The sequence below is a fragment of the Oryza brachyantha genome, chromosome 1 (assembly GCF_000231095.2).
Source record: "Oryza brachyantha chromosome 1, ObraRS2, whole genome shotgun sequence".
NCBI lineage: Eukaryota > Viridiplantae > Streptophyta > Magnoliopsida > Poales > Poaceae > Oryza > Oryza brachyantha.
The window spans coordinates 13,519,577-13,533,849 of record NC_023163.2 but is presented as its reverse complement, the minus strand read 5'-3'; the positions used below and the strand labels follow the sequence as shown (position 1 = coordinate 13,533,849).

At 39.6% G+C, this 14,273-nt stretch overlaps 1 protein-coding gene across 1 annotated transcript; it reads right to left on the bottom strand.

The window, feature by feature from the left end:
• Nucleotides 1-5,191: 5,191 nt before the first annotated feature.
• LOC102715062 (chaperone protein dnaJ 15) lies at nucleotides 5,192-14,008 on the bottom strand. Its single transcript, XM_006644160.3, has 12 exons — nucleotides 13,691-14,008; nucleotides 13,458-13,602; nucleotides 12,166-12,289; nucleotides 11,427-11,509; nucleotides 11,228-11,339; nucleotides 11,053-11,157; nucleotides 10,887-10,937; nucleotides 7,670-7,759; nucleotides 7,478-7,586; nucleotides 7,255-7,403; nucleotides 7,101-7,154; nucleotides 5,192-5,574 (listed from the first exon to the last, which is right to left on the bottom strand). The coding sequence occupies exons 2-12, from the start codon at nucleotides 13,586-13,588 to the stop codon at nucleotides 5,374-5,376; spliced, it is 1,209 nt and encodes a 402-aa protein (XP_006644223.1). The 5' UTR covers nucleotides 13,589-13,602; nucleotides 13,691-14,008; the 3' UTR covers nucleotides 5,192-5,373.
• Nucleotides 14,009-14,273: the final 265 nt, after the last annotated feature.

Genomic DNA, 14,273 nt, shown 5'->3' with positions numbered 1-14,273 from the left:
CGCGTGCGTCAGCGCGTGCCGGCGCGGCGGAGATGGAGGAGGAGTGGGTTTGGCTCTGATGAAGACTCGAGGGCCCCACGTCAGTGCGGGCCTTTTCTTTTCATTTTTTTTTCTCTTTTGTACTTAAAAATTGCTCTTCTGCCTCTTTAATAAAGATAAGATAATATATATTTATTGTTTTATTTGGACAATACAATGGCTTTTTTGGATAGATAAAGTGGATAGAACAAAAATATTAAATTATTCATTCATATCAAAATATGCTAATTGTTACTAAAAGTCAAGACTGAAATATAAACTTTGAGGAAAAAAATCCTAAAATCAACTCTAAATCTAGATTTCAAAATTCAGATTTTGCATACAAGTATAAACAAAAATAAAAAGATGAGCGATGATGACTTATGTTAGGTGTCATAACTTTGTTGGGTCTCAATAGTTTTGACATCGTAGGCTTTTTTTTGTTTTGTCTTCAGCGTGGTATCAACCATTCGACCTTTTGTCTTGTCATATGAAAATTACATATTACGGAGATGATTGGGTATGATGGTCTCATCGTATGATTGTACCTTAAAACCAAAAGTGATGACTACGATGTAATCTCACGGTACGTGAAATCTTTGCTATTTTAAAAAATTTAGCAAGTATAATTGTTAACAACACTTATTGCTTTAGACAAATATTACAATATGGGGTTAGTAGAAGGATTATTTGGGGCTAAGAGGGGGTGATTAGCTAGGCAAAATTAAAGTTCAATGCAAAAACCGGTCGGGTATTTTGGTGTAGGGTTCAATATTTGAGTCACCATAAGATATTCCGATGAACAGTCAAATATCCGGATCAAGTACAGAGCAAATAAACAAGCCACAACCTAAATTAACTTGATCAAACTCACAATCACAATAATCAAGCATATGCAAGGGGCACACCATAGCAATGGAGAGAGGGTAAATACGGAAGTTTTCACCAAGAATCAAGTCAATGATGTATTTCCTAAAGTCCAAATCTCTACTCTTCGTTATGGAATTTACGAACAGTCAAGTCTTTTTCAACCAGAAAAACAGTATGACGGCTGTATCTTTGTATACCCTTCCTCTCCCGATACCCTCGCGCGCACAGTCCCACACAACAGTTCTCTTTATAGATAGGAAAAAAACCAACATTGGCAATGCTTCAGCGGTGGACAAATCCTCCACACCGATGATGCGGCCCCAACCTCCGGTGACATCCTCGCCACATCGACGCTGATCCTTAGTACAAAACCTGACACCTTAGGTATCAAGTGATACATGTTGATACCTTCCGATATTATACGATATCACTTAGAACCTAATAGATTGATACATGTTGATACCTTCCGGTATCTTTTGGTATCATCTGATACCTGTTGATACTAATCGGTATCATCCAGGTTTTCATATGAAATCAAGTGATACCTAATGATACCTGCTGACATCATATGGTACCACTTTAGAACCATATAGTACCGCTTGGTACCACCTGGTACCATGTGATACCTACATTTTTTTGAGCTTCCCTCGTCGCATAGCGCTATGATATCAGATGATACCAACTTGTATCTTTTGGTATCATCTGATATCTATTGATACTAATCGGTATTATTCAGGTTTCCATATAGAATTAAGTGATACCTAATGATACCTGCTGATATCATATGGTACCACTTAGAACCATACGGTACCGCTTGGTACCACCTGGTACCATGTGATACCAGCATGTTTTTGAGCTTTCCTTGTCGCGTAGCGCTATGATACCAGATGATACCAACTGATATTATACTAGTGATATCATCCGGTGCCAGCTACGTGTTGGTACGTGAGGCGCATCTGAGCACGAAGGTGGTGGTGGTGTGCGACACACGGCGGCGAGAGCACAGCGTGGTGGCGCATAGCGCGACGTCGGCGGAGACAGGCAGACGATGGCGTACATGGGCACCGGATTTTCTCTTCGCAAAGATGTGCATGTAGCCACGTTGTTCTATGCCGTTCTGACTATGTTTTGATTGGTGCAGTCTACACGTAAAACTTTGGGGTCTTGTGATATAATGTGCGATACATACCAACAAGTCGAAGCAACGCGACCTAGAGCGTCGGGTCGGCGACGAGCGCGCGGCTACCCAAACACGACGCGGCGCCGAACTGTGCGGCGGCCTCCCGGGCGGCGCCGCACTCGGTTATCTTCTGCCCAAGCCTGAGCAGCTCGGTGGCCAGCTTCTCTGCGTGGGGCCCGCCAAACAAGGCCACCCACCGTGCGCGGAGTCCACACGGTTTCACACATAATCTGTCCCGTGCATAGACGGGATCCCGTCCTATAGCGTTTCTCTTTTTCAACTCCATCCATGTGAGTTTGCACAAATACACTTCTACTAAGGTATCTCTTTCCCCTCATGACAAGATCCATCCATCGCAAACTTCTCCTAGCATAGCACACATGCAGTGGTGGCTCGGGAGCAACGTCTAGCCATCTAGCAATCCACAATCTCCATATTGTCCTCGATGCTCAAATTTCGCAGAAAACCCCTGGTGATCAAAATCTAACGAGATCGCACACTAGGTCCCCAAACACCAAATCCACACATGACGAATGAAGAAGATTTAAGAAAGAAGGAAGAACAATTTCAAAATCTAGAGCATAAAACACAAAGCTTTAGATGACTTTGAATTAAGCAAACCTAGAATAGGGTTGTGTAGGTGTTCATACAATAAGCCTTAGAATATGGTCATCACTTGGAGATTTCAGCTCCACATTAGATATTTTTATCCTTGATCAAATATTCCAATTTGAGTTTCAACTCCCCAATAGTCAAAAGTTCAAACCTAAGTTTTTGAAAAACACTAGGTTGGATATTCCTATGTCACCACCAGTGGCGAAGGAAGAATTTTTCAAATATATGGCTCAATTAGTTGAATTTATATAATTTTGTCTTTATCTTCTAGTTTTTAAAATTTTAAAATTAAATTTCAATGCATATTTAGGATCAGAAGTAAGGCTGCAGCCCTAACTACCCTACTCCTGTATCCGCCCCTGGTCACCACCAGATCTAAGAATTAAATCCAAACAAAGACTCAAGTTCCTCGGAGTATCAAACGTACCATATCATGTTGTATTCCGACTACTATGTTGGATATTCTAGTGATTCCTTCAACCCAAGAGTCGAGTTACTTTGATTTTTGGATATCGGATATTTCAACAATTGCATTCAAAATGCTTTCTAATCAGCTCCCAAGGCTCGAGTCCACTACGAAACTACACATTCTGAGGTGTCCGATATTATGATAAGGTGTAGGACATTCCAACCAAAAAAATTAACACTTAGAAAATTTTGATATAAGCACTCGTGTATGATTCAATTATCATTATCTGATGTCATTGTTAACAATATGACATCAAGAAAGAGAAAGGATACATGTTACCAATGAATTTAATGTCATTTTTTCACAAATCACATCATGGGATCCCCTTTTCATCATTTCTCAAACTAAACTTCATTGTGAACATTTTAAACACATTAGTGCATTCTAATTGCTTGTTATTAATCACTAAAACCAAATTAGGAGCCTAGCTACACTCTCAGCTAGATGTGAGCTCTGATTTTTATTTAGATGTTTGTAAGTGCAAGTGTGATGATTACATCCTAGCTATGATGGTAAATTTCTAGTTTGACATAACTTTCAACTACTCCCAATATGAAAAGGTGCTAAAGTCACACAAACATCCCCCTACCCCACAAATGGGAATAACTTTTAGTTCTTCTTAGGGTTTTCCCTTTGTTTCATTTTTGTCCCTATCTTAATTGCACACTGACATGACCTTAGACCATGATAAGTAATGCTACGTTACTACAACGATAAGATTAGGAACAATTGTATAAGGGACTATCTATATAGTATTATGAAAAGAACTCAAATTTCAGGCAATTTATGGTCAAGATCACTTTGACATTCTTGCGCAAGTCATAAACATAACCCTCTCTTCTCCTTTCCCCTCCACACGGCACGACCACATTCACAAGAAGATCAAGCTCAGAGGCATTGAGCTCGTAGATGTCACCCTCGTCCCCACCCTTGGGGTCACCAATGCTAGAAGCCCCCAACCTCCTCCTCGGCTCCTCGCTCCCCCCTCCCCACCAACACACACAACCATCTTCCACTTCTCCTAACCTCACAGCCTCCCTCACCCCATCACCAACCCCGCCTACCTTCGACCTCCATTGTTGTGACTCCGATGGCACTCTCAACCGTCTATCACAACCCAAGGCAGTCTTTCTAAGTCTTGGAAACCCACAACTTCCCTCTCCCCTAGCCCCCATCCCACCCTAACCTCTACCCTAAAACCTAAACCCATGGTTTTTCTATCCTCTACCCCAAAACCTAAACCAATGGTTTTTCCGTTAGAGCTTCGATGTTGTCACTGTAGTCAAAAAAGAGGGCCTCACCATCATTGACGCCATCAGCTATCGGTGAGTTCCTCCCCTCCTTTCTTCCTCCCTCTCCAAATGCAATGCTATGTTGAAGGTGGCTGAAATTGCTCAGTCTCGCATGAAATATCGCAATTCAGTTTATTTTTGTAAAAAAAAATATGTAGCAATTCCATTGTAGAAATAGGCAACCAAAGCACAAGCGGCAGTGGCAATGTTGCACTACACAGTACCACTAATCCAAAATAGCACTGTCATATATCTGCGCTCCTACGACTGTCCACAATTAATGGTAAGGAGCTCACTCCAGAGAACAAAGCAAAGTGATAAATTCTAGAGACCATGAAGATATAGCATATGGCGACATAGCTGCAGAAATGGGATAATTACCACCGAAAACAATCAAATACAGAGTAAGAGCAAGTATAATAGCAGGCTATAAACTAGCTAAATGTTGATGTGGAAGAGAGAAGAGAGGAGAGAGAGGAAAAGCTGGCATAAGACCCAAGACACCATGTAAAATATGTAGATCCTGCATTAAAGATGAAGAGTTAACCATTATATGAGTGTGCCATAAGAAGACTACAAGAAGTCTTATAGCTAGCTTGTTGGCTATATTATTATTAACCTTGCTCTAATCAACCATTACAACGGAGAACCTACTCGAGTCCCCACTTTCAACACCAGTGCGTATTCCCTTGCAATTTCATTTCTTGATTGTAACGAAGGTAAAAGTGCACGAGGAAGACGAGATTATGGAAGAAATGGAAGACGGGAACATGGAATTTAAAGAAGGATAATACATGGCTTTCATGATGTATCCAAAACTGCTAACGCTACAAAACTCCCAAGAATTGGTAACGGTATAGATCACAACGCACAAATACAATAGGGCTTCTGAAATGTACAACAGTGGACGCACTTTGATGAAAGATTACTCAGGCTTTCTTGTCAGATCTATTGAGATTCAAATTGAACCACTTCTTTTTACCTGATTTATCTTTACCATCTACATTACCATTCTCGGGACTTTCAGCGGGGTATCTACTACTGCTACCAGCTCCAACAGAGTTCACAATAGTTCGTTCGGTTGTGAAAGAGCAATGGATGTCATCCCTTTCTCTTAGCATGTCATCAACCTACAGGCATTACAACTCTTTTAGCAATAATGCAACATTACCAGCAAAAGTAATGAAGAAAGCATGTCATTTGCGTTCATCAGGGTTCAGTCTACGAAAAGAGTATGACACGAATTTTGTCATATTGGCAGGTACAACTTTTTGACGATGCGAAGAATAAAATTGATGTCATTTGGTTTCAAATTTGTACAGTACTGCTCTACTATGTAATACCTGCATGCTTTAATGTATGGTGTTTTGACTTTTAGACTCGGCCTTTGACCATTTGTTTTATTCAAACAAAATAGTACAAGTATCCAAAAATATATATTGTGGTTAAAGTACTTTTAGGGATAAAACAGGTCACAATAAAATAAATAATGCTTCCAAAAAGAATTAAATAAAAGATTAAAAATAGAATTGAATAAGACGATTGATCAAACTTCATGTCCAAAAGTGAACACGCCACACATTCAATTATTTGGTTAAGGACATCAGAAGATAGAGGAGAGCGCCAGGCGCACAAATATGGAGGGAGTATGATATATCAACTGCATTTCATATTATAAGACATTTTGGCACTTCCTAGATTCATATGGATGCTACTGAATTTGGACACATATATAAAGCATATCCACTAATTCATGAAAAAATGTAGGTAGTGCCAAAACATCTTATAATATGAAATGGGGAGACTAACTACTAACAGCTACTACAGTAAGTGAATGTTCAGGAGCAACCACACGTTAACAGATAAAATAATTTAACAAGACAACACTTAAGAACAGCATTTCTGTTGCATTCACTATAAATGGATGCACCAACCATGTGAATCCACTGTGAAGACCTAATTATAAATAATTTCAATTTGTGTGGGCGTCAATGTTCATATAACCAAACATCAGTGTTGGCAATCAAATGTTAGCAGCAAATATTCAACTCATTACTCACAGGAACTTGAACACATGGAGCCAAGCTTTTGAAAAGTTATAATGCAACGATAAAAGTACATGGATTCACAGAATTCAGTGTCAACATTCAGACTGCAAGACTCATAGAACAAAAGATAAGTGCTTATAAGAAAGAGAATACACAACTGTTAAAAACACCAAGGCTACGAGTTATAACACATTTCTGTAGCAAGTTCTAACACACTGATGAGATAGCTTTTCAAAGTGCCTTCCAGAGGCACATTTCAAATCATATTCTATTTCGACTTATTTCCTAGGTAAGAAAAGCTTGACTGTGCAAGATCGACATCAACAAAATGTGGACATGTAAGAATTTAGAGACATTATTTGAGAGCTAGCCTGAAACCCTCTGTCTAGATGAACAAAGAGGTATCTACATAGTCAAAATGCTACTATGCCAGTTAATACAAGCAGTGCTCACTACAAAAAAAGTAGGTGTGAAGTAGTCTAAAAAACATCACTTTCGCCCTTAAGTTACACTCTACAACAAGATGGCAAAAATATATGATGCCTTTTTCTTTTCTCTATCAGTTTGTGAAAGCAGAAAAAGGCATTCAGAAGATAAGATGTGCATACCGCTTCTTTTTCTTGGGTATATCTGTCGGTCACTTCTTTAAACCGTGCTAAAGCCTGCATGCCATTTTAACCCGATCAAAGCTCTCTCCAAATGAAAAGGAAAACATAAATATACAATTAACGTGTTATGTATCAAAAAGACATAGTGACTGACTTTTCTGTACTCGGTTTCAAATTGGCGCAGATCATTTCTCTTCTCTAGAATTTTAGACTCTATTTCCTTTAGCCTCTGTGTTGTATCTTCATAACTCTTTGCACACATTGCTTCAATTGTATAGCTAGCTGGCTTGAAAAAATTGTCACCTGAACATCACAGTTAGGATGGATCAGAACAGAGGCATGTCAACCATATGAACAGATAAAGTAAGTTTGCAGACCGTATACAGCAAATATATGAGTTCCAGGTTTGAGAGCCGACACTTCGCATGGTTGGAGACCTTCCAACCTTTTAAAGAATGCAGCCTCAGGATCCTTCGCCATTGCCAACTGTAGTAGGAAGCAGAAAAGCCTCACATCACATATGTCCCAAAGGGCATAAAAACTAAAGCTATAAAACAGAACATACATACCGCATTGACTGTGGAATCCATACGATACACTTGAAAATGCAAGAAATACATGCCTGCAGATGTCACCTTGCCAGTCTTTTGACTATCTTCCTAGAGGTGAGAAAATAACTGGAGATTATTAAACTATAAACTAGATTCTATTTTTTTATCTGCTATACTGAAAACATATGCAAAATGCATAAAGAAAAAAATTGCATATAAAGTAAAATATTAAGATCATATTCATAGCAGGTTATCAAAAAAAAAAGAACATTGTTAACCAAACAGCATACATTTGTACTACCTCCTCCAGCCACAAAAGTAGGTTACTTCTTACTTTTCACACTCAACAAGACATAAGTTTGACCTCCTTTTTTGCATGAATGAAAATAAAATGTTGCACAAGTATAACATTAAAGTTTTTGTTATGACAAACTTGACAACATCATTTTCATATGCCTAAAACCTATGTTCTAAATAATAATTATAGTTCAAATTAACTTGTATTGACCTTATGCATTATAGAACAACAATCTTTTGTGACCAGAGTTAATAAACAAGTTGTTGGCAGCAAGATACGGATGAAAACATGGAGACTGCTAGAAAAAACATGTACACATTGGATGAATTTGGCAGATAGTTATTTTCATATGTACAGCATTGGATAGATAGTTATTTTCACATGTACAGCATTGGATAGATCTTATCCTCATTTGCAGATAGTTATGTAAGCATTGGATAGCTCTTATCCTCATTTGCAGATAGTTATGTACAGCATGCATTGGTAACTTACTGCACAAATGTTATGAGATTAAATTTGGAGAAGGCCAAAAATATTGAACTTTACATAAGCATAAATTAGTATATACAGCCGTAAACAGGCATAAACTGAGTACAAAATGTCCAAAACCATAAATTCTAATTCGTCTTCCTCCCTCCTCAACAACCGCCGCGCAGTCCTACTCTAGCTGTCAGCAGTGGTTACCGTGCGGTTACCATGGGGGCATGGTAAGGATAACCACCGATAGGGTTTGATGAAGTTGTTTTAATTAAAATTTGAAAAAAAAATGTTGGAAAAAATTCAAAAAAATCCTACTAGTACCTAATTTCTGTTCCTATCTGGTGAACAAGGCTTGTTCATATTTTGGATTTCCACCAAAATTGGAACAAAAAACTAAAAAAAAGATGAATTGGGATATGATTCCTACTTTGTTTAAATGTAAAAAATACAGGACATACTGCCAAAAAATTTATGCATTATTACATTATTTTTCTAGAGATATTCTCATTCTTTTTTACAATTTCTATAATTATTTACTATGTTTTACTTTTTTTCCCACAATTTTTATTTTCAGCTTCAATATGTTGTGGTTACCGCGTGTTCCAGCAGGGTTACCGCAGGTTACAACATGGTAAACGCAGGATACCGTGTTTTACTGCACTGAGTTCAAAATTTTGGATTCAAAATTTGGAATATGAATTTGTCATGGCTTTCAACAGTCACCGTGCAGTAACCACGCTACTGTTTGGGGGTTAGTAAATAGCCTACTACTGATGTGATGACGGTTGCAGCCTCCAGCGCAGCAACAGCCTCCAACGCTCAACATAGGACCTCTCATCTAGTGGACCCATCAGTGGCACACGTCTCCTATCCCGGGGGCCGCAACCTCAGAAATAGATCCAATGATTCTGGATCCATTGGCAGCACCCCTGTCCTCCAGGCTCCAGCGCTCGATGCCATCGCCTCCTATCCTCCTCCAAAGAGATCCATCGACGGTGTCCCTCTTAGTGATAAGGGTGGGCTCGAGCACTCGATGAGTTTGAGCCATCACCATCAAACCTTGTAACGCCATTGGCTTCCCAATCCCCCTCAAGTCACTTCCCTCCTTCCCTGACAGCAAGTCCACATAACAACTAATTGTTTGGTATAACCCTTTAGTCTTGACATGTCTACGCTCCATCTTGCAAACTAGTAAGCAATAGGATTAGAGTTGTAGATGTATAGCCATAGCCCCTATAATGGGAGTAAAACCAAACAGAATATGTTGGGAAGCCACTTGTAATCAGGGTGCATAAACCTGCTCTACATGACAAATCCTCCCTCCAGTTATAAGAAAATGGCGTTTAGGATAAGATTTAGTTAAACTTTTGAGACTTTGGCCATCAACTTTATACTAAAATAAGGTTATAAAATCTAATGAGTTTATGATATTATGAAGTATTTTTTTAAGGAAAATCTGCGCAAACCATTTCTTTTGGTTTCAAACTAAGAAATTGTTGATGGTCAAAGTAGTCTAGGTAGGTGCAACAGCAGACAGCTAATTCAAACAGTAAATGTCACAGTGAGAAATAGTGCATTATTGTTGCAGATCCTCTGTGCATGATTCCCCATTCTACAATGGGATAAATAATTACATTATTAATAATTCTAAAACAGGGATTGTACAACCATATTTGCATTAGCATCCAAGAGGTTTATAAAATAATTACTCTGACTTTTTAATCTCTGCAAAAGTCATTTGTTAACTGGCAAAAGTTTCAAATTTAATGCAGATTGCTATGAGCGAAAGCATAAACACCTGACAGAAGCACAACTCCTAGCCGGAGTTTCTCAAGTGCCTTCACTTGACTGTATGATCTGTATTGAGTTTTTATATGGATGGCTAAGGTGCTTGTCTTTTTCATGGCAAAATGCTTGGTTCATTTATGGAAAGATAAGGTTGCATTTCTTATCATTTAAGGTGACAAAGATCATTTAAGGTGACAAAGATGTTTGGTTTATTCATGGAGGCTACGGGTGCAACAGAAAGCATTATTGTTCACCAAAATGTAGAGTGTCACATTGTTCAATATGTCAAGAGTAAAGTGTCAGGTAGATATGAACTAATACTAATGAGTATCTACAGAATGCAAAAGGATGTGCCTAGCTCTCGTTAGTCAGTTAATGACAGGATGTCAGGAGTGCTTTGGTGATGACAGGTACTGGTCACATTTGCTTTAGCCAATCTACTATTTGAGATTCTCTTGAAAATTAGACTGGTGCTGGTGATTACAATTTCAATTTCTCTTAAAGTATTTTTCAGGACTCCTTCCACCATTGATACAATCATAAAAGCAACCACAGGAGGATTCTAGCATGTGGTAATACATGGTCGCATGGCATCTCGTTGACAAATAATGAGAAAACAACAGGACACATCAGTTATGCAATTACACAAAGCTGCATGGCTGAAAGTACCTGCAGAGCTAGTCCATAACCTCCATTAATTTCTTGTTCGAAGAAAAGAAGCTGTAGAGAAATATTTGGCAAAAGAAGGGATTAAATAATACCCCAAAATTCAGAAGAGATGCAAAACAGAAAAGCTTCAGTTCCAGAGAAACTTTAGGAAGAATCAACTTCATACCTTAAATTTACTTTGTGCGGCTGAGGTGACTCTGACCACAATGCCTGACTGGGCTTGTTCTTCACTTATTGTTACACCAAAAAAATGAGCGCATTGCTTGTCAACCTATAAAAAATATACATATGTGGTATTCATCCCATTATAAACAAGAGCACAAAACTGGCAATGACAGAACCTTTCCCGTTGCTGATGATCCAACTGGAAGTGGTCTCACTGTAACTGTTCCACTCATAGCTTCTTCAAGAACATTAGGAGATACTGTGGTCTTGATTGGAACACCCAGCTTACTAAATGGTATATATGTAAGAAAATTAGAGGCAATTAGGAATCCTCGATTGTCTCTACAATACAATTCATACAGATACTACAATCACCTGAAAAGTGCAGCAAACATTGTGTTCACAGTTCCAAGATTAGATAAGTCAATCTCCATGTCCATTCCTTCATTCTCCAATGCCTAACAAAATATTACAACAGATAGTTAGATTAGAAGCCAACAGATCTTCTGCTAACTATGTGAAACTTCGCAAAGACATCTTAACTTATGTCCAAATAATACAGAGGTGCCAAAAGAATTTAATATAATCATGCCACTGAGTTTAAATTTTTTTAAGGATAAGCTGAGGCTCTCAGCTACTTGGCACAATTATCATCTTAAGGAAATGTAGAAATGCTTCCAATATTTGCAATTGTTTAGAGGATACCGGTTCTCCATTGCTTCTTAAGTAGTTTCCAGGGATTGCCTCTTTCTACATGACACTGAAATCAAACTAGCTGACCTAATTTTCATCGTATCTTAAACTGCTTCCAGAGATTACCTCTTTCTCTTCAACGCTAGCTACCTTAGATAATCTTCTTCTATTAGTTGCAACCAAAAAAAAGGATTGGATATAACTAATAAGCATCTCAAACACTTGTCAGTTATCCCGAGGTCTAATAAATACATAGCAAACTTATGATACATGTCAGTGCAGCATCACCAAACATCACCTTCATAGTTCAGATGCTAGTCCTTTAGCACAGCCAGACCTCTCCTTATTTATCAGAAAAGGTGGAAGAATGCAGAACCATGGAGTAAAAGCAAAACAGGTAGAGTCAACATGAGAATAGCACCTCAAAACCAGCAGTATCATATTGCCTCCGTTTCTCAGGATCTGACAAGATACTATATGAATATGCAACCTCTTTGAAGAGCTCTGATGCTTCGGGGTTACTAGCGTTCTTGTCAGGGTGATACCTATCAATTATAACAGGAACTATGAGTATAGGAAACACTGCAGATGCAGGAATGAGTAGATTGCTGCTAAGCACATCAATACATCACACAGGTAAGTACATGACAGACCTAACTATACTTCAAACAGGGGTGTAATGGGATGACAGTATTTGAAATGACATATTAAAGGTGCCATTAATAGAGAGAAATAATAACTCAGAAGAATCATGTGGTCATCAAACAGTACTTAAAAGTGTATACATTGCAAGTTATGCAAAAAAGGAAAAACTCATTGACATGGAATTTCCTCGTATAGAGCATGCTGATCCAACCTTATATGAAGAAACAATTTCTAATCCCATGTACACAATCTACTGAATAGCATCTAATCTAACAAAAAAAAATTAACTACAGAAAGGAATGCAGGTCTAAGATTTTTTTGCTCTCATCCAATTACTGTTCTAAATGTCGGTGCTAGGCACCACTTAGGTGTCCATTAGGCTCTAGGTGTCAGTTAGCCACCACAATTAGGCATTAGATGGTGGATTAGGTGACTCAACTACCTTGGGTGGTTTTTTGTTGCTATTTTAGTGCTATATAGTCAACTTTTTTATGCAATATGCTTAATAGTTTCTTGGATTTGACTGGTTGGTCTGACCTAGGCATGAGCCTAGGCACCACTCAGCCGCCTGACTAGTGACTAGCACCTTCTTGAACCATGCATCCAATGCTTCTTCACAAATTTAATCCAAAAAATGAATGTGCTCAATTCAAATACAACTAGAATGCTATTTGCAACATATCCTTCTTTCAGAATAAAGATATATATTACATTCAGCACATAAAACACCATTATTCACACTGCATTGGAAAAATATGGCTACTCATAATGTGTATCTATGGTCCATTTTTTACAATGCTTTCGACACATTATTAGCAATTTCCACGTCGACGTAAAAATTCTGCTAATTGTCAATAGCTGAATAGGAAAAGTTGATGTGATTCTGAGTGACACCACAGCTGACGCGCTAACGTGTTGCAGCTGACCCAAACAATTATGCCAATGAACAATGAAGCCTGAGAACACATTCAACTAAACTAGCATCATGTTCACATTCTGCAATCTGCATAGCGGAATCGAAGCACCAGCAGCAGCAGCATGAGCAGGACAGGGTAGGAGAGCACGAACTTGAGCGCGAGCTTGCGGTAGGCGGACTTGATCTCCTGGTCGGAGGAGTCCCTGGGCACGGAGAGCACCTCGTACGGGTCCCGCCGCAGCGCCGGCGCCGACGGCCCCTCCATCTTCCCCGACGACGCCATCACGCGACAAAACCCTAACAACAACAACAACAACACAGGGTCACCCTCGCCCGCCCCGAATTGGCAGGAAACCGCGCGAGATCGGGTCGGGGACGGGCTCACCTCACCACAGCGCGGGCAGGCGCGCGGCGCGGGCAGATCTCGCCGGCCGCCTCCCCTAGAGAAAGGAAGGCGCGTGAGGATCGCGAGGGGGAGAAGGAAGGAAGGAAGGAAGGATTTGCCTCGGGGAGGGGGAGGGGGAGGGGGAGGAGGAGAAGCACGAGCCGCAAGGGGATTCAGGTTTTCCTTCTTTTTTTTTTTCTTTCCTCCCCTTTTTTTTGAATTTTTATTCGTGCGATTTTCCCTTCTTCGCCTCGACCTTGGATTCGGTGCTCCTCTGCTCTAGACCTCCACTCTCCGAGGAATGGGAAGGAAGGGGTGGCCGCTGCCGCTACAGCTCTGAGGGGCGTGCGCTTTCTCTTTTTTTTTCTTAGTTTTTTTTTCTTGTTATTGCGTCGCTGGATTTAGAGTTCTTTTTTGTGTGTGTCCCCTCGTTTTTTCGTTGCTTTTGCCGTTTTGGGTTTTCTCAAGTCCAACTGCGAAATTTCGTCTTGGGAGGCGTTCACTGTTTTGAACTTCCGCTGGCGACAGCTGAGTCTTCGATGGCTTCCGGCGAAAATAATGTCGTCCTCCTCTTTTTGCTTAC

Bases quoted from the DNA above. Each gene is read 5' to 3' on its own strand.
- LOC102715062 (XM_006644160.3), bottom strand. From the start codon at position 13,588: ATGGCGTCGTCGGGGAAGATGGAGGGGCCGTCGGCGCCGGCGCTGCGG. The intron at 11,340-11,426 runs GTGATTGTAGTA...TATACCATTTAG, and splicing joins ATGTTTGCTGCACTTTTCAG to TAAGCTGGGTGTTCCAATCA. The intron at 7,760-10,886 runs GTACTTTCAGCC...TCTCACCTCTAG, and splicing joins GTTATGGACTAGCTCTGCAG to GAAGATAGTCAAAAGACTGG.